General features: G+C 43.3%; 1 protein-coding gene across 1 annotated transcript in view; it reads right to left on the bottom strand.

Annotated features, from left to right (window-relative positions):
- FMN2 (formin 2) overlaps positions 1-23,380 on the bottom strand; it is a 268,694-nt gene that overhangs the window by 196,962 nt on the left and 48,352 nt on the right. Inside the window, exons 3-4 of the mRNA XM_045818459.1 lie at positions 16,094-16,241; positions 6,154-6,209 (exon numbers count right to left, since the gene is read on the bottom strand). Coding sequence (XP_045674415.1) covers positions 6,154-6,209; positions 16,094-16,241 — 204 coding nt within the window. The remainder of the gene's footprint in view (positions 1-6,153; positions 6,210-16,093; positions 16,242-23,380) is intronic.

Genomic DNA, 23,380 nt, shown 5'->3' with positions numbered 1-23,380 from the left:
AGGATACTTTCAGAGCTTAGAATAAAGAAACCGCTTATTGGCAAGTTAACGCTGTGAGAATTGATTTTGTAAATGCTAATGAGATACGTAATTAATTTTCTACCCTACTCAGATGGTCAGATACTGCCAAAGTCTAAGGCCACGTTACTGGCAAGTTAGAATACCTCTAGATGTTTGTAAAATATGAATCCTACTCTTCACAGAAGCGTATGAATTCTCTCTTTGTCGTATTTTGAATTCTAAAACATCCCAAGGTTTTGGAACGAACCAATGGCATTCCAGAGTTTTCGATAAAACAGCACACGCTGTATGTGATCCTAAAGGACAGGAAATCCAGATTTTAAATAAATAAGATCATATACAAATACAAAGCACAATCAACTTCAAGTCTGAAAGGGAATTTCAAGAAAGAAGGGACGATGGGAAAATATGGGTAAGTGTTAAGTAACTTACCTAGGATTCCTTAAAGTAGAACTTATTATGAGGGGGGAACGTTTCACACAGAGAGACTACCAATGGCATCTCCAGAATCCTTACAATGAAACAGAGGATGAATTATTGAAATGGTAATATTTCTGAGCTGGAATGAAGATGACAACCCTCTCCTGTTCCCTCCATCACATAGACGAGAAATGGGCAGTGAAGGGCGGCAGGATAAGTTAGAAATCATAATCGCCAGTATCACGTCCAGCATCTCTTTTCTGACATCGTAACTGATCATCTGACCGATGGTCCGAGTCGGCCTCCATTAGCAAATAACAATGGAAGTAATAAACGATGTGTCTGGGGAAAGAGGCTCCCACAATGGAAATAAACAGCCTTCGTGCCTCCCTCATATCTTCTCCGTTTTCCCCTTAGTTATTTGGGCTAAAGTACGGCAAGATGCTGTACCGCACCTTAAAGCAATACATTCTTTAATTGTCCCAGTGCGTGCAAGGGGAACACTAGTTCATCACAGTTCTACTTTCATTAGTGGCCTATGGATACACGGTGCAGCTGGGTGTTTCACCCCACTCTTCTCTAACACGAACCCCGTAAAAAACGTCATGAAGGACAAGGCTGGGAACACATGAAGTGGAATGCATGAGGAACAAACGCGAAGGCTAGAGCGGCTGCCTCCGACCCCACTTCGCTCGGCTGGAATTGCTCGTGCGGGGACCACCCGTGTCATTCCCTCCTTACCGCCCGCCTCGCTCCGACCTCCGTCTTCGCAAGGATTCGGAGGCCAGCCATCTCTCCTTCCTTCGCAAAATCCTCTCCACCCCCGGCTAGCTTCTCTAGTTTTACCTCCTCTCCTGACGATGTCTTTTTCTGTTCCCTTGTTGGATTTTTTTTTGGGGGGGTGGGGAATAGGGCACCAAACTTGTAGTGACTGCCAAGGGTGCCCCTGGTCCACTGTCCTCTCTTCCACACACTCAGAGAGTCCACCAAGTTCTGTGTCTTCCATCTCTCATCTCTGCACCAACGATTTCCAAGTTTTCCTCTCTCCTCAGTACCTCACTTCCATTTTGGGACTGCTTAGCTATCGTCGCTAAATTTTTATTTCATTTTTAATTGAGGTATAATTCACATCTGTCATTGTGAATCAATCACCCTACTTTTTCCTTAAGTTGAAAATGCATCTTAACCTCCAAACAAACGTCACGCCCAGCCCTGCCTCACGCTCACTGTCGGCTGTGTTACACCACACGATTCACACCTGTTTCCTTGATCTGCCGCTAAATAAAGATGTTTCTGAAACTAATAGTACATCATATTGAGTGATCACTGTTTAAAGAGCACTATAATTTATGGAGAACCAACGGAAAGGAATATTCAATTTCTCAGCTAAGTGTGCAAGTAAATGGGGCATTAGGAAGACCAGTCAGAGCAGGACTCTAAGGGGAGAGTTTTAAGCCAACTTGAAAGGAAATTAAAACTGGACTGAGATAGGAGTTTGCCAGTTATCTCAAATCTTAAACATTTTTCTGATGTTTGATCATTTATTTGCATATAAACTATACAACATATGGGGCAAGAGGACTGATATTGCTGTATTTCTTTTTATTATCCAGTACTTTGTAACGTACATGGCTATTCACAATTAATATATTTCATCATGTCTAGAGAGCCAACTTTCAACTGCCTGATACATTATTACTTCTTACCCAAAGCTAGTGTTTTAAAAGATCAAATTTTATTCTATTTACCTATCAACTAGTCCATTTACATTAGAAAAAAATATCAAGAGTCTTAGGAAAGTACTTCAAAGCATACATATTACAAATAATTTCAAAAGCAAATAAATTATAAAACTGAGTGGTGACCAGCTTTTCTACCATATATTAATCTTTAATGAGAAGCAAGTATTATTAGAAAAAATATAAATGATATTTGGCTATTTATATATTTATAGCATGTAAAGGTATTTCTATGCTATATAGTATAAATAGTATTTTGAATACCAAAGAATAAAAAAGTCAGTGGAAGGACCGTCCTATTTCAGTTTTATAAAATAATTCTTTAGACAGAAGATTTTCAGAGCATATTACTTGAAATGACAATGATCAGCAATTGAGGTCTAAAGAATGCGGTTTCATTTTACAACTCCCTAATTCCACAGGGCTGCCCACGAAGCACGGGGGGGGGGGGGGGGGGACCGGCTGGGGCCGGAACCGGGGCCCAGGCCGCGCCGGTTCCTTCTTTCGGGTCCGCCAGCTGCATTTGCTTTAAGCATCAGACTGTCTGGCAGCCCCACAGGCGGGCTTCCACTCCCCGTAGTAGAGAAAAGGCTTTCTGAGTCATGTGATTTTTCTAGGGATACAGAGCTCTCAGAATTATTAACTACAGGGAGAGAGTACAAGTCAAAACTCATTCAATGCATTCCAGTGTGCTCAGATGGAGAGAACAGGTGCCTGCACTCCCAGCTGAAGAAAAACGTAGAGGGCGCCTCCCAGCCCCGCCGCTGCCTCTGACTAAGCAGACCCAGGGATCAGCGTCACTGCCGCGGAGAAACGAGGCAGCCTCCGAGGGACCAGGAAACCTCTGTATTCACCACTAGCGCGAGCTGAGCGCCTGAACGCCACTCCTTCCCTCTGCGGTGGTGATTTACAGAGATACAGACCTGCCATCTAGCGGCGAAGAAGAAAAATAGCAAGGTGAATTGCATGGAAAAGAAAGTCGTGATTTTATTTTCAAAACAGTAGTGAAGCACACCAAAGGATAGTAAAAGTTCAAAATGTGTAGGGGAACTAATGAGTCTATTTGCCTCTAAAATGTATTTTGATACCTGATTCTTATAAGTGGTACAGGTGAAATGTAATATAATAACTTTTAAAATAAACTTATCTCATCCACCTGGCAGGTTCGGCATGAGACAGGATTAAAGAGGGTAACTGTCCAATTACCCATGTGAAAGTGTAGTTGTTATCATAGTGGAGAGAACATGACATATAAAACCAAACAGAACTATGTTCAAATCCTCCCTCCTACCCTTTATCTGTTTTGTAGACATCAAGCAAGTTAACTTCTATAAACATGATTTTCTTCATCGGGTAAATATAAACGATAATAGTTACCTTAAAGAATTGTTATAAGAATTGCTAAATGTAATAAGATGGGGTGTACAGTAGATTGGTCATTGATTTTCATTTCCTGTATCACTTGTGTGGCCAGTTACTCTCACAAAACACACGTCACCTAAGAAAGAACGGGTCCATAAAATAAATTTATGACCAAGGAGCCAATAACTCCAAAAGTAGATAATGTCATTGTTGAGTGCTTAACCTCAGTTACTTACAAATATTTTACCCCTCAATTCGCTCATTGTATTTCCTGGCTTCTGGACACTTCGGTGACAACAAGAAAAGGAGGTACGATGCTTAAATCAATAGATTTGAGCCTTTGGTGTCTACGCTGTAACATCAAACTTTTAAAGTCACTCAGCTCCTTGAGTTTTCTGCTTATTACAATATATTTGACCATGGTTCTCAGCTCAACAAAAACAGGAAGTCACTACAATTTTATACCCATGGAGATATATATAAAAGTATATCACAGCTGGAATCTTAATGTATAGAGCAATGTTGTATATGTTGCATCATTATTGATAGTACAGATTACTTGTCCAGGTTTTCTTTGGCACTATCATAAATGAATTCTGTCCAGAAAAAGCCCAGCCATTGTTAATATAATGAGAACGGTTTGCGTAGCATCCATGTGACCTGGCAGCCAGGGAGAGTGGACTGGAATGCACATGCGTGAATAATGATGACTTCACTGTACTAGTCAGTGGGGGTGGTAGATGCTGTTGAGTGAGCATGTGTACTTTGTGGCCGTCACATTCAAAATGTGACTGAGTGAGTAGAGCCACAGATCTGCATCCAATTTTGCATTAAGCTTGAACATTCCTCCACAGAACTTACTCAGTGATTCAAAAGGCCACAGCTAAGGGCAACTGGTGATTGGCAGCTTCATCACTACTACAGGTTCTCCCATGCATAACGATTCCTGCAGAGTTTTTTTGGTGAAACATCCAATCACCCAGGTGACTCAGCCCGTCTACAGTCCAGATTTGGTGCCCTGTGATTTCTGGCTTTTCCCAAAGCTAAAATCACCTCTGAAAGGGAAGAGATTTCAGACCATCAGTGAGATTCGGGAAAATATGACGGGCAGCTGACGGTAATTTGGAGAACTCTGTGAGGTCCCAAGGTGCCTACTTTGAAGGGGACTGGGGCATCATTGTCCTATATACAATGTTTCTTGAATCTTGTATCTTCTTCAATAAATGTCTCTATTTCTCAGAGCGCATGGTTGGATATTTTCTGGACAAACCTCACGCAACAAAGAATTTAGTAATATATGTCTTGGAAATAAGAATTTAGAAGCATCTAATACAGTATCTCAAATCACAACTTAGCTGTGGCCCCCCCACCAAAAACTTTTTAAGCTGAAAAACAATTATATTTTGAGGGCACTACTTTTCTTCATTATTTCAAACTTTATTTCTCTTTACCTCTTTTTATCTTTCGTCATCTTCTTCACATCGGCTAATCACTACAAGGCCAATTAAATAACCATCAGCCGAGTCCACCACATGACAACAAATAAGGGGAAAAAACTTGGAAAACCTGTTTTATGACACTGCCCTTTAGGATATCTTTCCTCTTACAATAATGGTTTAACCTAGTTTTTGAAAAGTAACAGTGAATTACAAAATGAACTTCCCGGCCGATGTTATACTCTTAGCTGTCCTCCAGGGGGAGCACTACTTCCATGAATGATTCAGGACTGCTTTTTTTTTTTTTTTTTAAGGAAATCATTTCATACTTGGAAAATTCTCAAAACTCGTGAGATTCTTTAATTTTACAGAGCAGAACACTTTTCCCCAAGGAGCCTGTTATGTTGCGCATCCTAACTACACACAGAACTAAGACTAGAACTCAGGCATGAGTTTTCTTGTTTCCCACTCAAGAGAACAGACACTCTTCTTACTTAGTAATTACTTTATAATTTCTAACCCTAAGATATTTTCAAGAGCATACTTTGGAGAATGTATAAGTAAAAATTTTTAAATGGTTCTATGTCCAAAAGAGCAATTGCTATCCACAATTATCATTCTATATAAGCATTTCCTTTCTCGGAGGTTTTTTTTTTCAGTCCTAAGTCCTTTTTGGTACAAGGAAAAAAACACAAAATTTGTCTTTTTAGTAACAGAAAAAAAAGTTACCATGAAAATTAAGCAGACACTAGCTACTGTTTCATCTACCAAAGCAACTTAAGAATATTACTTGATTTTAGAAAACCTCTGACAGACTTTTTTAAAAGTCACACCCACGTGACTATGAGTCAGGTCAAGCCCATGTCCACAGGCCGGTTCCTGGAGGGGCCACCGTGTCCTGCGGGAGCCAGCTGTTGGAGGCCTGGCTCTGGCTGGATACAGAACGATGCAGCTTCTGCAAAGCTTGTTCTCAGTTCCACTTCAAGGCCAATTTTCTGTGCAAAGTCTAAATGAAGAAAACACCCCTTCACGCCAGGCTGAATCCCCGGGCAGACTAAGTAAACCCAGCGAGTGCAGACTGGCTAGCTGGACAGATAAAAAGAAGCCAGGGCCCATCACAATTTTAAAACAAACAAGAGAGAAAAGGATTTGACATCCTAATAAGATCTTCTTACCTGCTGAACAGCGTCTGAACAGTTTTTCAGAGTTTCTGAAACAGGAGACTGGGATTCTGGGTTGGAAAGGAAGAAGACAGTAAATATATTAAAGAACAAATTTTCCGCTCTCTTCAATCAGAAAACAAAATGAACTAAAATCTTTAACCATAAGTACCCAAAACACCCAGTTTATCTTCCAATTGTACTTTTCGTATGTATAGTGAGAACAGGACCAATTTTCAATATATGAAACACATATGAGATTCTGTCCAGGTAAAGTCCGGCCATTGTTAAAATAACAAGAACGGTTTGGGTGACATTGATGTAGCCTGGCAGCCAAGGGGAGTGGACTGGAATGCGCATGCGTGAACAATGATGACTTCACTGTACCAGTCAGTGGGGGTGGTAGACACTGTAGAGTGAGCATGTGCACCATGTGGCCATTGCATTCAAAATGACTGAGCAAGGAGAGCAACAAATCTGCATCAAATTTTGCATTAAGCTTGAACATTCCTCCACAGAAACTATTCAGATGATTCAGAAGGCTGCCAACTGTGGGCAACTGGTGATTGGCAGCTTCATCTCGACAACACGCATGATGCTCCTCATGCATCACATCTTGTGCAGAGTTTTTTGGTGAAAGGTCAAATCACCCAGATGACTCAGCCCCCCTACCACCCCAATTTGGTGCCATGCAAATTCTGGCTTTTCCTAAAACTAAAATCACCTTTGAAAGGGAAGAGATTTCAGACCGTCAAAAAGATTCAGGAAAATACAATGGGCGCTAGATGGTGATTGGGAGAACTGTGTGAGATCCTACTTTGAAGGAGATGGAGGTGTCATTGTCCTATGTACAGTGTTTTTTGTATCTTGTATCTTCTTCAACAAATGTCTCTATTTGTCATATTACATGACTGGACATCTTCTGGACAAGACTCGTATATAGTGACCAACACTCATGTCATTAGTTACTTTTAAAATTGGAATAGGCCTGTGCCCTTCTTGACACATAATCATAATTACTTTTCTCAATGGCTAGTTTCTATTTTGTGCCAGAAAAATACTTGCTAAGAAATTCATCTTTCAGATTATTCATTTAGCTTGAGTCTGCACAATGACGGAACCCAGCTCACCAATCTTGAGGGATGGGATCTCAGATGGCTTATATGATTATTGACAAATTACCTTCCGATTTCAGTGAGGGATGATGAACACTGTCACCAAGAGGCACTGAGTAATAAGGGATTTTGATCCTTTGGCCCATCACTCTGGGATTTATGAGACTGCCAATACTTCATGTTGAAAACCTAAGGGATAGGGTTTCCTTTTTAAGCTAGAGGACACTTTCTTCCTCCTTGTATCCCCCACTTCTAGAATAGGACCCGGCACATAGTAGGTGTTTACAATAAGAGTATTGTAGGAGGGAACAAAAGAAGTGATCAAGAGAATGACCCAACCATGAAAGTGTGTGCCACAGTGAAGAGTGGGTGACTTGGGGAGGAAGGAGAGAGAATTTGGTAACAGGCAACACCGATACCACTTGCCATTAGCTGCTCCCTGCCCCTCGGCTAAGGGTATGTCGTTCAGAAGAAATCATTGAGAATAGCATGAATTAATCACCAACGGATGTCACCGTGGTGATAGAGTATCAACAAGTGGCCTTCAAACACAACCATTTTCCCAATACTACATTCCACTGAGTTCATCCCAACGGACCTCTTCTCTCTTAGCTCACAAATCTGTACTCTGACCTTAACACCCCAGTTAGCCAATTTCCAATGAATATCTTCACCAACAAAGCAAGTCAACAGTTACTATTAAAGCAAACTCTGGAACATTCTTGTTTTCTGCCCTTAGGCACCACCAACCCCCCACTCCCCAAAGACTGCAGACCCAAGATGAGATCCTGGGGCTTTGTGTCGACAGAGAAAATTCTCTTACTCTTTTTGCTATTTAGATAGAACTGGTAGAACATGATCTGTTGTTCACTTTACAAATACATACATTTCCTAGCTTTTTTCTATAGTCCCAGACCTGACTGCCTGCCCCAAAAAGCAAACTTCTGGGCTCTGAGAGTACATAAGAATGTGTGCCGTTTACCAAAACAGTTAGCTACCAAGATGCATCAGCCAGTATTCTGAACACTACACCTGAACTCTCGGTTCATTCAATGGCGAGCAGAATTGAATTAATTCTCCCATCCCGATCCCTTCCACTAGGCTTTTTATCCCCTTGAATCAGTGTGTTACCACATCTACGAGAAATGTATCAAAATACTCTCTTCAAACCCCCAAGCTGAGCTATAGACGTTGTGGAGGGTGCAGGATTGGAGATGAACAAGACGCACAAAATAACCGCACTAAAAACCATGGAACGATGACAGAGAACAGTGAGGAGCAGAAGGAGGCAGGAGTGTGAGGAAGGAAGATGACAGAGAATAAACGTGAGAAGGAGCGAGAGAGGGCAGGCTCCGGGGAAAGTCCGGGGAGGGAGGAGCCTGAGAAGGCGAGCACAGTGTGTACAGAGAGACAGCACATGGAACACAGGGCAAGTGAACCGCCTTCTGTTCTGTCTTCTCCTTTTCTCTCTTGCTGTTTCAGTATTTACAACTTTTTACTTTTTCATGTAAGAGTAGCTGGTATAGACCCTTACGCTAGGTATATGAGTGACCCAACATTTTTCTGTTTTACGGTGTGATCACCCCACTATTTCTGGCAATCATCTGTCGCTGCATAAGTTCATCACGATATTATGGACTAAATTCCCCTTCCCACCCATCTCTTCACGCCCTCCCTTCCGGTAACCACCCCCTTGGTCTCTGTTTCTATTAATCTCTTCTCACTTTGTTTTGTTTTGTTTTCCACATGTAAGTGAAACCATATGGTATTTGTCTTTCTCTGTCTGACATTTCATTTAGTATGATACCCTCTAGGTCCATCCATGGTGTTGCAAATGGCAAGATTTCATTCTTTTTCACTGCTGCACAATATTCCACTCTGAACACATAGCACATCTGTATCCATTTGTCAGTGGTGAACACCTCACTTGCTTCCGTATGTTGGCTACAGTAAATAATGCTGCAATGAGCACAGGGGCACGTATATCTTTCCAAATAAGTGGTCTCGTTTCCTTGGATAAACACCCAGAAGTGGGACTGCTGGATCACATGGTATTCTAGTTGTACTTTTTGGAGGAATCGCTGGCTACTGAGCTGGCTCCAGTCAAACGGTCACTTGGAAGGTGTCACTTGGTACTTGAGAAATCCGCTCAGTGCAAACATCCTCCTTAGAATGATCGCTCCTCATCCAAACTTGGTGGCACGTAGCACCAACACTGCTCTCGCAGGATCCAGGGTGCATTGGGGAACCGCCTTCTACTCTGGGCCTGCCAGACCATCCCCATGAAATATTCATCCACTGGGGCGCTTGTGCTTACAGAGGAACCGGTGAGCACTCTCTCAAGAGTACATTTAAAACCGGCAACTGCACTCACTCTTCTTAAGAATTAGAAACCAGACTGTTTTTTAGAAAACGTTACTTTGAAGCACAGTCAGGGAAAGAACACTCCTGACAAATTTTTAAAGGTTCCATTCCGTTCAAGTTAGCTCACAAAATCTAAGCATAACCTAAAATCTGGTCTTCTTGGAATTCCAAATACATTTCAGAAATGATCCGTCATCACAAAATAAGATTATGGCTCATAAAACAAAATGCACTTGGGGGAATTTTACATTTGCAGAGAGAGGATAGCAAAAATATTAGTAAGCTATGTCCCTCTGCTTTGACTGAAAAATAACTCAAATAGACCCTTTAAAATACACAAAATAGTCCTTCCAAAAGTGAATTAAGCAGTTTCTAACACTCATATTTTCAGTTAAAATGCACTCATCTATAGGCTTATTAAATTAAAGCTTCTTTAATGGTATACATCAATTCTACTTAAATGTAGTCAATTTAATTGAAAGATAATTCATTAAACTTCATTTAAATAGCATGACTTATGCTTAGCTGCCTAATGGATGGTAGATGTTCTTATTTCTAGTGCACCGGATCCTTCCACAAGTGAGGGCAGGGCTGAACGTGTAATCTCCCCGAAGGGGCCCAGCGCTCTGCTCTGCGTATGGACTATTTCATAGTGCAGACCTGCCCTTCGTCGCCAACAAAAATATCTACACACACACTTACCTCTTCTATGTAAGGGGGAAATGCAGGCAGATTTCCCAAAAAATAAAAACAAAAAAGAAAATGGAGAATGACGTATAGGACACCCAGTCAAGCTGTTCTGGTACATTTACCGCTCGGTCAAGGGAGATGTCCAGACACAGAACACTCTGGAGCTCACCCCGGCCCCTCCTGCAACTTCTGCGTGGTCTCAGCTGAATGAGTGTTAAAGTAGTTGGACTTCTGGGCGTGAGCCGATGACACTGTGTTTGCACTACACCACACGGAATCCCTTTTCTTAGGGCCCACTAGAAACACTTCTTTACAATAGGAGAGGCCACAAAAGTGCTTCTCTGAGAGACTGTTGCTTTCTGTCTCGTGGATGCAGGAGATGATGCAGAATTAATGGTTCCCACTTCACTTTCTTCTTTAAATCTGAGGGGTACGTTTCCAACTGCCTTTGAAAACAGTGGGTCCTCCTGAAATGCATTTCAATATGTTAGCTAACCTCAGCTTCCTTTTATTGTTCCAGCCGAAATTCCTTTCCATTTGATCTGTTTTCATGTGTAATCCTTTCCACACCTTAGATATTTATAAGTGGCTCAAATCTTTTTTTTTTTTTTTGGAGCAAAGTTGGGTTCCAATCCTTTCAGCCAGCATGCAAATATACTTTTTAGAATTTTTGCACAAAAAGCTTCTGCCAGCTCTCCATCCATATATTGTTCTCCAGAATTTTCTGTGCCCAAATTGCCTTTCTCAAAAATCATTCCTACATTCACTCTCTTGGCCACTCATATTTTCAAAGAAAGATAAGGGATGCAATTTCCCAAAGACACGGCAAGAATAATCAAGTCCCTACTCATATCTGGACATCTAGCTCTTGTTCTCCATAAATTTGAAAACTAAAGTGAATCATTTCTTTGATGTTGTGTAGAGCTATTGAATAACCTTTGAAACTTAGTTTTGAGCCTCTAAAATGTTCCACAGGATGTCTCAGAGAGTTTGTATTGGATGCACAAAACTCTCCCTAAAATGTTTGTATTCATATGCTGAAGAGATAATTTATTACTTAGGTCTTTTTCAAAAAAAAATGTTCATTTATTCACTCAAATGTTTAAGTATATTCTATGTGTCCAAAGGTGTGGAAATGTTGGAATCTACAAAGATGGCAGATAGGGATAAGCAGACAAACTACAATACATAAAAATTCAAATAATAGAGATATTAATAATATACAGATAAAATGTCGCGAGACTCCAGAAAAAAGGACAATCCTGGGGGAGGGTCGCATTGTACAAATAAAGGTAAATGAAGAGAGAAAAGATGAAGAGGAAGCAAGACACATGAAAAGGGTTTCTTCTTGGGAACGGTTTCTGCCACCAGTTTTTGGAGCATGTCACGCCCTTATTTCCTGTCCAGCTAGCCTTACCCTTCCAGGTGGCATTCTATACTCTACAAGAGGCTGATTTTAACACCCCAGGCTCTTCTGTGGAGACAAGGCCCACTGTAGGGGGTCAGGATGGGGGTGAAGGATGCACGGGAACCTGCAGCCCTCCTGCCGCTCACTGGTGGGAGGACCCCAAGGCCTCGCCTTGGCCTCTGCACTGCAGACTCCTGCAGAGGAGGGTCGGTACCTTGGTCAATAGAAGGAGGAGAAGAAAAGCCTCCTTCACAGAAGGAATCATGAAAAAATTAAAGTGAGATCTACAAGAAAAGCAGAAGAGGCAGCACCACAAATCTGAATTAGCTGGACATGCGGAATAGTAAACACTATTAGGACAAGCTAGAAAACCAAAAAAAAAAAAAAAAGGGCTAAAGTAGAAGTTCCCAACTTTCTAAAATAGAACTGCTAGTCTTTCCTCTTTGAAAAAAATGATTGGACTCCTTCACTTTAAATTAACATGGAAAGGGGCTCCCTGTCACACACAGCAGTTTCAACCACGACGTCACCACACAACGCAACGGTGTGCAGCAAGAAGTTGTTAAGTGCACTGCCCAGCAGTGTATCTAGTAATAAATAAATGTTAGCAAAGTTTGCAATGGGTATATTTTTTTAAAAACCGTAGACTCTAGACAGGTTTTTCACTGTATTATGAACATTCTCGCTCTCACAGCTGGCTGGGCGGTGTGGCCCCCCAGGGTGAGAACGCCCCGCGGAGTCCCAGCAGGAAACGTGCACACAGCACCACGAGCACGCGGAAGGAACAAAGAATGGCCTATCGCTGCTGCCGCTGGTGACGGACCAGCTGGAGTGAAACAAGGCACCGCGGGGAATTACTGTTACTTACCTCCACCGTCCTCTTCAAGAAGGCATATTTTAAAAGGAGACAAATTATTATGTTAAATATGATTTGCTCTGGCATTTTACAAACTACATCAAACAATGATAAAAATTAGATGACAAACTTCCTGGTATCAATTCCAACTATCATCATTCACCAAACTAGAATTCCAATTACCCCTGATTAACTTTCAAACACAGTTTCACAGGTGTTTTTTAAATGTCCTAACATTTTAGACGATAATATAAATGTTTCAGTTAGAAAAGGTGAGAAAGATAGACACCCCAGGGAAAAGGAAATGAAGATATCAGCCTAATCAATGATGTAAAACATAAGACAGGAACCACTATTAAAAGAACTCTTAGGGCAACTGATCAATCCTACTACAGCCATGTGCCACTTAACCACAGGGACATGTTCTGAAAAACGCGTGGTTAAGCGATTTTATTGTTGTGCTATCACAGAGAGAACTACACAAACCCAGATGGCACGGCCCACTGCACGCCTAGGCTGTGTGGTCCGGGCTACTGCTCGAGGTTATGAGTCCGTAAAGCACGTCACCACACAAAACAACACAAGGTTAAATCAGGCACGAGAGAAAATGATGCAGTCAAGACACACAGTCACAGGAGATGTACGAGACTACAGCCAGCGTAACTCAGCACACTGCTTCACAGCAAAGATGTTTCCTATAAGGAGAAAAAAGCGCATAAATAATGACAAGGGGCTTCAGCATCATGGCCGACAGAGAAGACTCCACTGTTTCTCCCCTTACATTTACAATAAGTCAGACAACCATCACTCAAAAAGGATCCCGTAGCCAACACACAAGCGTGTTGGGAAGATGCACACATCAGGACGTCTGAAAGAGGGCCTGTTGGGACAAGCAGAGAAGCGGGGTGAGAACAGGGATGGCAGCCACAGATGCACTTCGGAGACTACCCGGGCCGTAGTGACGGAAGTTGAGCTGCAGCCCCCACTCTATAGCCTGGACCACAAGAGAAGCAGAAGCAGTTTTACTCCTGGAAAGGTGACCGCCCATACCACCTCCCTACACTGGCAGGACCAGGTGGAGCTGGCTGGGAAGCTGTGAACAGCCAGCAGTGCCATCAACAGCCGTGACGGGAAGGGGTGGAGCCACACATAGCAGTCTTGCCTCCTCCACCCACAACACATCCCAAAGAGCCTCGTCAAGTCAAAACCACCGCAGGAAAAGGAGGCGGCTCTCTTGGAACTGCAACACCAGTTCTCCACCCTGCACCAAACTCTGCCACCATAATCAAGGTCACCGGTCACAAAGGGGACACCAATCATCCCAGGGGTTATGTGGCACTTTCTCTCACTGAAGCAATGCAGCTCTACCACAAACCCAGAGGCACAAAGAGCCCAGGTAAGAGAAAACAAACAAAAAAATGCACTACAACACTATCTAATGAAAAGCAAAAGAAAGTACCCTACCTATCAACCTGCTGATTCATTGAGAGCAGAACGGTACATAAACCAGAAGTCAGTATCTCAAATGCATGGACAAGTAAACAATCCATCAGACACCATGAACAAGCAAGGTAGCTTTGGAACACAGAAATAAAATGAGGTCTCCAGAAACCAAAGTCATGGAAGACCAACTTAAAAGACTGAGAATTCAAAATTGCAGTTATGAAGAAATTCAAACATATATTGAATATAAGAAAACTCAGAAAGGCAGTTCAAAGAGCTCAGGAATAAAATTAATGAACATAGAGAGTACTTACAGGTATTGAAAATATAAAAATGAAACAAATTCTGGAGCTGAAGAGCTCAATAAACGCCATGAGGGATGCATTGGAGAACACTGGGAATCAAGAAGTCCAAATGCAAGAGAGAATTAGCGAACTTGAAGACAGAAATACAGAAATGACCCGAGAGAAAGAAGAGAGAGAACAGAACTAAAAATGAAAAAAACACTGTGAGAACTATCTGACTACATTAGAAAGAGCAACCTAAGGATAGCAGGTATACCAGAAGTAGAAAACAGGGAGAAGAGAACTGAGAACCTACTCAAAATAATAATTGATTAGAACTTTCCAAGCCTACCGTATGACCTAGCAATTCCTCTTCTGGGTATCCACCCAACAATTTGAATACACTAACTGATGAAGATACATGCACCCCTGTGTTCAGTGGAGCATTATTTACAATAGCCAAAATAATGGAAACAACCCAAACATACTTCAGTGGATGACTGGATAAAGATTCAGTACACAGATACAATGGAATACTACTCGGCCATTAAAAAGGTGAGGTGTTCTCATTTGTGACAACATGGATAGATCTTGAGGTTACTTTGCTAAGTGAAATGAGTCAGACAAAAGAGAACAAAAACCGTACGATTTCATTCATATGTGGGATATTAAATAAAAAGCAACAAAGTAAATAAATTTTTACAAAAATCTCATAGATACAGACAATAGAAAGGTGGTTACCAGAGGGGAACAGGGTGAGGCCAGGACAAAATGCACAAAGAGGGTCAAGTATATGGTGACAGAAGACCAGACGTCAGGTAGTGAGTGCACGACGGACTCTGCAGACATATCATAAAGTCGTGCACCTGAAATTTATGTGTCACCCCAATGAAATTAATAGAAAGTTAAATAACTAAATGATGATAAATAGTATAGTGCAGTAGTAAACACAGAAACCCATAACAGTCATTATGATCAAGTACAGTGTACCGTACACAACTGTACGGGCTGTACTTGGACGCAGGAGGCGGTGCAACAGGTTCATTTCCGCCAGCATCGCCGCCCACGTGTGGTAACACGCGGGCTGCATGACAGATTCTCACGGCTACAGCATCACTCTGGGATGGGAACTTCTCAATCCTACCGCTCTACCTGTGGTCCGCCATTGACTGAAACATCACTATATGCATGACTATATATCAACACCTAGCCACTTCCTACCGGGAATTAATTTTTAACGTAAACCAATGGAGCACTGTATTTAATGGGATCAGTACTTTCAGTTCTGTGCTTTTCCTTCTGAAACGAAATATGCCTTCAGGTGCTGCATTTGTCTTCAGGTGTTAAGTTAGAATCCCCTCATCTCCGAAGACCTGTGCATTAAGGAAGTCTGTCTTGGCCCTCGATCGATTGTACTCTGTGTTAAGACACTCAGAGGCAATGTCTCCTACATCCTGTCTCTCACACAGTGTCGCTGTCCGGAGCTACAGTCCCCCAGGTGAACACTGAGCCTCAGGGGCAGCTGCAGCAGCACGCCGTGGGTCTCCCCCTTCAGCAGACACGGCAGTAACCGGACAGCTCCAGGGTCCCGACCCCCAGGATTCTGACTCAGCAGCCTGGACGGTGGAGCACGAGAATTTTCTGTTTCACAAGCCTCCTGAGGATGTCCCCTGTTACCCGCAGATGATGATCTGAGAAATACCTTGAAGAGAAATGCAAACTCACTACCCAGGGAGCACGCCGTCACACGCTGTCACACACGGTCAGAACGTCCACGGTCCCCGGGGGGGCCTACCTGCTTCAGCATCCTCGGGCCTGCGTTCTTCGCCAGCGGCATCAGGCGGTGGCCGGACAGACGGGACTCGCCTGGGGAACTGCCCTTCCGTGTCGTCCAGCGAGTGTGTGGGCTGACTCACGGCAGCCCAGGTGTAAAGTTGATCTTGCTGCATTTAAAAATAAAGAAAAGTGTAAAGCCATTAATGCGATCACAGACATGCCGTCATCTTGACTGATACATGGCGACATCATTTCTCACATAAATATGTGTGTGGGATGTGTGGGTACAGGGGTGGTTTACAGTCGTGAGGACGTGAAACAGAGTTTATTCTTGTAGCATTCACTCATTATTGTATTATGTGTGTGTATTACAACTGTAAACCTACTTCTGCCCACCCCAGTATATATATAAAACACTAAATCCTATCCGGTGCACAGTTTTAACACACATTGTTTCACACGGTCATTCCATTTCTTAACCATGCTTGTCTCAACTTCTTTTTCACGGAGAAATGGAAATGTTTCTTTGGAAGGGCAGACGCCACGTGGGCCCGCAGGGAACTATGAAATCCGAGTATCCAGACACTTCGCAGGAGAACTTCTTGGACGGGCATCTTTCATCCATTTGAACATGCTGTCCCTTTAAAATCTGGTTAAACACTTGAGGCAAAGTCCAAGGACAGGCTGTCCTTGGGCATCCCAGGGCAGAACCGCTTCCTGGCCTTCCTTCCACACAAAAGGCCCAGGAAACCCACTTATCTGGGGTGCAGACTGGGGACTGTCTGGGAGGGAAACCATGAAGAAGGAAACGAGGCTGCCAAGGCCGAAAGAACTGGACGGCGATCTGCTGGCCGAGCAAGGCCTTCACAGCCACAGACCAGCAGGGTCTGGGCAGAGCGAGGAGTCTGGGCAGCGCACCTACTGCCAAGGAGCGAAGTGGAAATCTCACAGAGGAGGCCGCTCTGAGGCCCTGTAAACGCCTTGGAAAACTGCTCGTTCGGATTCCAGAGTGAATAACATGTTCCCTGATAGGACGCGTGCTCTCGTTCCAGAACACCGTGAGAGCAGCGGGGGTTCCTGGCCTGGGCACTGACCGTCATTGCACTTTGCACCCAACAAACCCCGCAGCATGGCCTCAACTGTCCGGGCACGTCTCTCTCTCTGTGGCATCGCTGTTTAACATTTCGGGAATGCCGCTGGTGTTTTCCCCAAGTGGTGTATACAAGCTCCTTGCCACCAGTTACCATATCCTGTAACCCCGTGTTTTCTTTAGGATATTATGACAGACACACAGTGAGTAGTGAAGAACTACAAGAGTCAAGGTCAATAAAAGTGGTCTTTTAACAAATCAAATCGTAGCTTTGTATCTCGGTTCAAACAGAGATGTGTTTCCCATAGCAACAACGCCACTCCCTTAAATTCTGAAGGCCTGTTTTGACTTTGGTTGAAGTGGCCAATTTATTCCTGTTAAAGAAAACAAATACAGGCTTTCTACAAAGGCATAAAGGGAGATTTAAAATCACAACATAAGCCCTGGCTGGTGTGGATCAGTGGATTGAGTGCCAGCCTGGGAACCGAAAGGTCTGTGGTTCGATTCTCAGTCAGGGCACATGCCTGGGTTGCAGGCCAGGCCCCTAGGAGGGGGCTTATGAGAGGCAACCGATTGATGTACCTCTGGCACATCAATGTTTCCCTCCCTCCCTTCCCCTCTCTCTAAAAATAAATAAAATCTTTTTTAAAAATCACAACTTAAAATTGGCGTAAACAAACCACAAAATAAAAAAGAAAACATGTTACTTTCAACAAGTATTCTCTCATCTTTATCACCTGAGTTATAAATTATAATCCCTCAAATAACTCAGCACTACAGTATGCAAACACTTATTCTCGAGGGCCCACTAGAAAACACTAATGCTCACAGTTAGGCATTCTGAGAGCTCTTCACTGAGACTGTTACAGCCAGGGGGAGGGTCTGGGTACCACCTGCAGGCATTTAACGTTCTTCTGAGAGTGCTATCCACAAGAACATTCCACAGCCCGTTGGTCTGTGCGACAAAGCAAAGTCACAACTACTCCCTGACAGGACTGTTGCCCTGCTCTTGGCTGTTCCTATGACGGACTCATCAGAGAATGGAGACGGGATGTGCATACTCATGGGGATAAATCTTAGTTGGGGTTTCCCGCTTCCTAGTAAGCAGCCAGAACTGCCCCAGCTCAGAGGCCAGGGAATCCACATTTGAGCGGTAAAATATAGTAACTATATCCCAGACGATCCAAGAAGCTCAACCTCCCGTCAAACCTCAAAAGTTTGCCTGAGGGAAAAAAATGTTTTTTGAAAAAAAAATGCCTAAAAGCATGCAGTTCACCCATTTCTTTGCAGATACTCTGAAATCTATCCCCAGAATGCACAGGGAAAAACCTGTGGCCACCAGCAGGGGGCTCTTTACCGCCACCTGCTGATCCTGGCCTGGAACTGCTTCAACCGAACTGTGCTTGGCTGGGACCTGGAAGGAAGACCAGAGGGCGACTAGGAGCCCTGAAGGAGACTGCTGAAAACCTCCCCCCGCTACACAGTGTTGGGGCAGCAGAAGGCTAATTTATTTCTGACTTTAGAACGTCCAAGCTTCATCTGAAGAATTAAAGACTCGGATGGCATTTTGAGTTTATTTGTGCTTTTCCGAGTCTTAGGGACCATTGTCTTTGCTTTGGGATTTGGCTATCAGAAAATCTGAAACGAGTATGGGGCCCACCTGCCGCGGGTTTGGGGGTTCTAGGATAATGTCTTCCACTGGCCACATTCCTGGCTCTGTTTTATGTTCCAGCTCAGTTTTGTTTCCTTTGCCAAATCTAAACAACTTTCCCATGTGCGTTTTAGTTGGGTATGGCAAACTGATTCTACAATTTATATTGAAAGGGCTTAAAATGACCACGATAGTCTTTTTTTAAAAAATTGCAGTAAAAACAACCCTTGGCTGGCATAGCTCAGTGGATTGAGCACAGGCTGTGAACCAAAGCTTCATAGGTTTGATTCCCAGTCAGGGCACACGCCTGGGTTGCAGGCCATGGCCCCCAGTAACCACACATTGATGTTTCTCTCTCTCTCTTTCTCCCTCACTCCCCTTCCCCTCTAAAAATAAATTTAAAAAATCTTTTAAAAAATTCAAAAGCTATTAGCATTTAACATAATTTTAAAAAATTGCAGTAAAAACACTCAAACTATCCCAGACACTAAGTCGTACTACAGGGACTACTAACGAAGCACTCCCATTTCTGTGCAATGATACACTAACGCACAGTGGGATAAAGACCCACCACCAGGCTCTCACCTCCAGAGACAAAATGCGACCTTCATCTGACATGCGTTAAACTTCTCTCTTTCCTCTGGTTATCTTTATGGAGGATGTTATTAACCACGCTTTCAATACTACTGATCCAAATACTGATGAAATCAGCTGGGGAAAAATTATCACGTGAGTTCTCTTTGCCATGCACCATGAGCACAGGGCTTGGTTGGGGAATTTGGGTAACCACAGGAGAATGAGAAAAATAATTAAGAATCCAAAGGATAAATAAGACATACAATATTAAACACACAAATGTGGTATTAGCTCGTTTCTCAAGAGATGTTACATCTGGATTGAAACCCATAAATTAGCAATATTTGGCTCACCATTTCCTCAACTAGACGGTGTAAGAGAATGTGGGCAAAACGGGGTGCACTAGGGGTTCAGAAGAAAGTTAAGTAATAATTAACCAGTTACTGGACGGGTACGCTGGTCACACAGTGCCCTCACGGGACAGCCGGCCCAGACTGTGGGACACATCTTCTCAGTAGACAGATCAAGTGTGGTCATGAGAAAGAGATGCAGTTATATGATTTTTAAAAGTATTTGACCTACATTTACAAGTCCATTTCTGTTCAATTTGACATCTCATTACTCCAGTCTAAAATGTCTCTTTCCTCATGATACATTAGGAAGAAATACATCTGAACAACCTTGTTGGTGGCATTGAGCAGAATATCATTAAGTAACATTGATAATGCTCTGAACATCATTCCTGAGGAGGCCAGCTGACTACACAAGGTCACAGCAAATGCAGGAAAAGAAAGCCAGGTTTTCCTACAACCCACTAAACATATATGCTTTCCCTTAACATGGAGCTTATACTCTCAGGCCTTAAAAACCACATTTAAAAAAAATAAATAATAAATCAAAGCTGAATATCATTTGGCCGTATTAAATTTTTAACACATTTTCTAGCATTATTCAGATGAAAGAAATAGAAGAGGTAGAATCTTGCAGCAATTAAGAGGATACTTTTGAAGTTTAAAAGTTAGTTCAGTCCCAGACCGTGGCTGGCATAGCTCAGTGGATTGAGTGCGGGCTGCAAACCAAAGTGTCGCAGGTTCGATTCCCAGTCAGGGTACATGCCTGGGTTGCAGGCCATGACCCCCAACAACTGCATATTGATGTTTCTCTCTCTCTCTATCTCCCTCCCTTCCCTCTCTAAAAATAAATAAATGAATAAAAATCTTTAAAAAAAAAGTTAGTTCAGTCCCTACTTGCTACTCTTAGATTTGAACAAGTTCATCTGCCTGAACCACAGCTTTCCCTGTGTGACATGAAGACGAGGTAATTTCTGCAAATCCCAGTGTCTCTGGCTCTAGTAAGGGTTCGATAAATAGCACCACCCACAGTTACTAATAATAGTAGCTATTATACTAATGCACTACTTTCACATTCAGGAAACTGTCTATTATAACTCTTCAGGAAAAGATAAAAATAAATCATAGAGTGTAACTGTGCAAAAGCTATTACTGCAGTGAAGGAAAGCACGAAACCAATGCCTGGTGACTGAGACGGCACCGCGTGCATGAAGTGACCCCTCCCACAGACTACTCACTGCCCCACACACACTTCAGTTCTCAGGGCCAATTCACTGTGAGCGTCGGCTTCACGCCGGATACACTGGGCATGTGACTCAGCCATCCACCTTCCTACGGCTTCAGAAGACGGCCATCCTCTGAAGGATTGGCTTTACATAAACTACAGCAGCGTAAGGGAAAACAAAGTTTGACCTGGTAAACAATGCACAGTGTTAGGGAAGTCTTCAGTTTTATAAAGTCGATAGTTACGTGTCTTCTGGCATGAAGAAAGTATTTTCAGTTTTCACTTTCTAGAGGTCAGCAAGTACAATAAGAGTAAACAGTCTTAGAATTCTCACCACAAGGATAAGTTTATTTCTTTTTTATTTTATATCTGTAAGATGATGGTTGTTAATTAAAGCTATTGTGGTAATCGTTTCACAATATATGTAAATCTAACCATCATGTTGTACGCCTTAAACTTGCACAGTGATGTCTGTCAATTATTTCCCAATGAAAGTGGAAAAATAAAATGTTTTTGTAAAGAGTAAGTAAACTTAAAATTGAAAATATCTGTTGTGCCCTGGCTGGTGTGGCTCAGTGGACTGAGTGCGGGCTGTGAACCAAAGGGTCACCAGTTCCATTCCCAGTCTGGGCACGTGCCCGGGTTGCGGACCAGGTCCCCAGTAGGGGGCACGTGAGAGGCAACCACACATTGATACTTCTCTCCCTCTCTCCCTCCCTTCCCCTCTCTAAAAATAAATAAATAAAATTTAAAAAAATATCCATTGTTTTTCCACTTTTCCTAAAGCTTTCAAAAGCCTCCTCAAATACAAAAAATAAATATTTTGCTTTTTTTCTAGATCTTATTTTTCTTCTCATTTCCCCTGGATATGATTACTCAGATAATTAACAATTGCATCTGTAAATCTGACACATATATCACTTGCTCCGTGATTCCTAATAACCTGCAGATGCTCGTTTCATCTTCTCGGTCAAAACAGGTTGCTTTGTCTTCTTTGGATGAAGGTTCTGACAAACTTCTCACAAGTTTGCTCCCACAAGAAAGTGGATTAGTTCTCTCACCATCCTGGGACTGGCTGTAGCCTGCTGCTGCTGCTGCTGCTGCTGCTGCTGAAAGGGTTAAAAAAATACTGTCCCTGCTTTGAAGCGAGTGCATGCTCTCTGTCTCAGAGTCTTAGCTGTGTCCATTACTGGAACGCGTTTCCTGACTCAGCGCCTCACCAGCACTTCTCTTGAAAATGCAGCTGCTGCAACGTGGATGAATTAAAAAGGAAACTCCTCTGGAGAGACTTGTGTCTTCGATGAATCAATAATCAATAAATTTGAAGGTAATCAATAAATGTAAAGTATCCTAACATAAAATTGCAGTGACTGCTTTGGAATCAAAACAGACGGTTTTGATCTGCCTCAAAGTAGCTGAATGTTTCCTTCCGCACTGGCCTCTTTTCAGCGATATACATTCATAAAAGTCCAAAGTTGTAGCCACTATTTTAAAAAGGCACCTGGATTAGGTTTGATGTGCCTGCATCCAGATGGTCAGCATTTTTTTATAATGTAGCTAAGGAATTCCCTTTATGGACTAATTGTTCATCAAAATATGTGCGAGGACGAATGACAAATTACCCGATAAAACACCTCCCGAGTGTGACGTCAGCCATCTGGGGGCATGAGAAGACCTCCAGGCTCCTCCCCTCCGAGGTCCAACAAGATGGACAGCTGCCATTCATCAAAGGGTTCTCTGCTCATCGCGAGAACAGGCCTGCGAGATCGCGCATGGAGACCTCTGAAAGTGGGCGTGCCCGAGCAAACGGGGACCCAGAAAGGCGGGAAGAACAGAGATGGAGGCTGCACATAGCCCAGTGCTCGCTGTGGCCCCAGAAGACAGGAAAGCGTCGGGGAGCACCTCCCACTGGGCTAACCGGAGGGGCAAAGACCGTGACCTAGGCCGGGTGCCCAGCACACAGTGAGGCCCGGCCGAGAGTCAGGTGCGGAGAAGCTGCGCAAAGGACGGCCGCATTCCACAGCCCCGCAGCACTGAACCGAGGAGTCTGCGGATATGGGAGCCCGCCCACCCCACCTTCCCGCGCCCTGCCGAACAAAAGGATCCTCACGCGATAGATGTAGAAAGGGCTTCAAAAACTTCCCAGCCTACATGGTCAGAGCTCACTGTGACTAAACCCATGGGAGAGAAAAGAGCTGTGGACACGCAAACCCGCTTCCCCCTGCCCACCCCATTCACCGGCCGTCTTGGCGCCACCTGGCAGAGGCAGCTGGACCGGTTCAGACAGCGTGGCTCTGCCGGGGGCTTCTGGCTGCAGGAAGGCGGCACCACAAATGCACAGGCCAGGGAGCTCAGAGGCCGCCCCTTCCAACCCACCGGAGTTGTAAAGGGGAAGGTCCCCTCCTCAGGGGATA

This window comes from Phyllostomus hastatus, unplaced genomic scaffold, assembly GCF_019186645.2.
Source record: "Phyllostomus hastatus isolate PE091 unplaced genomic scaffold, TTU_PhHast_1.1 phas_contig_148, whole genome shotgun sequence".
NCBI classification, from domain to species: domain Eukaryota; kingdom Metazoa; phylum Chordata; class Mammalia; order Chiroptera; family Phyllostomidae; genus Phyllostomus; species Phyllostomus hastatus.
Note: the sequence above shows the minus strand (reverse complement) of the source record. Positions and strands in the feature narration are given on the sequence as shown.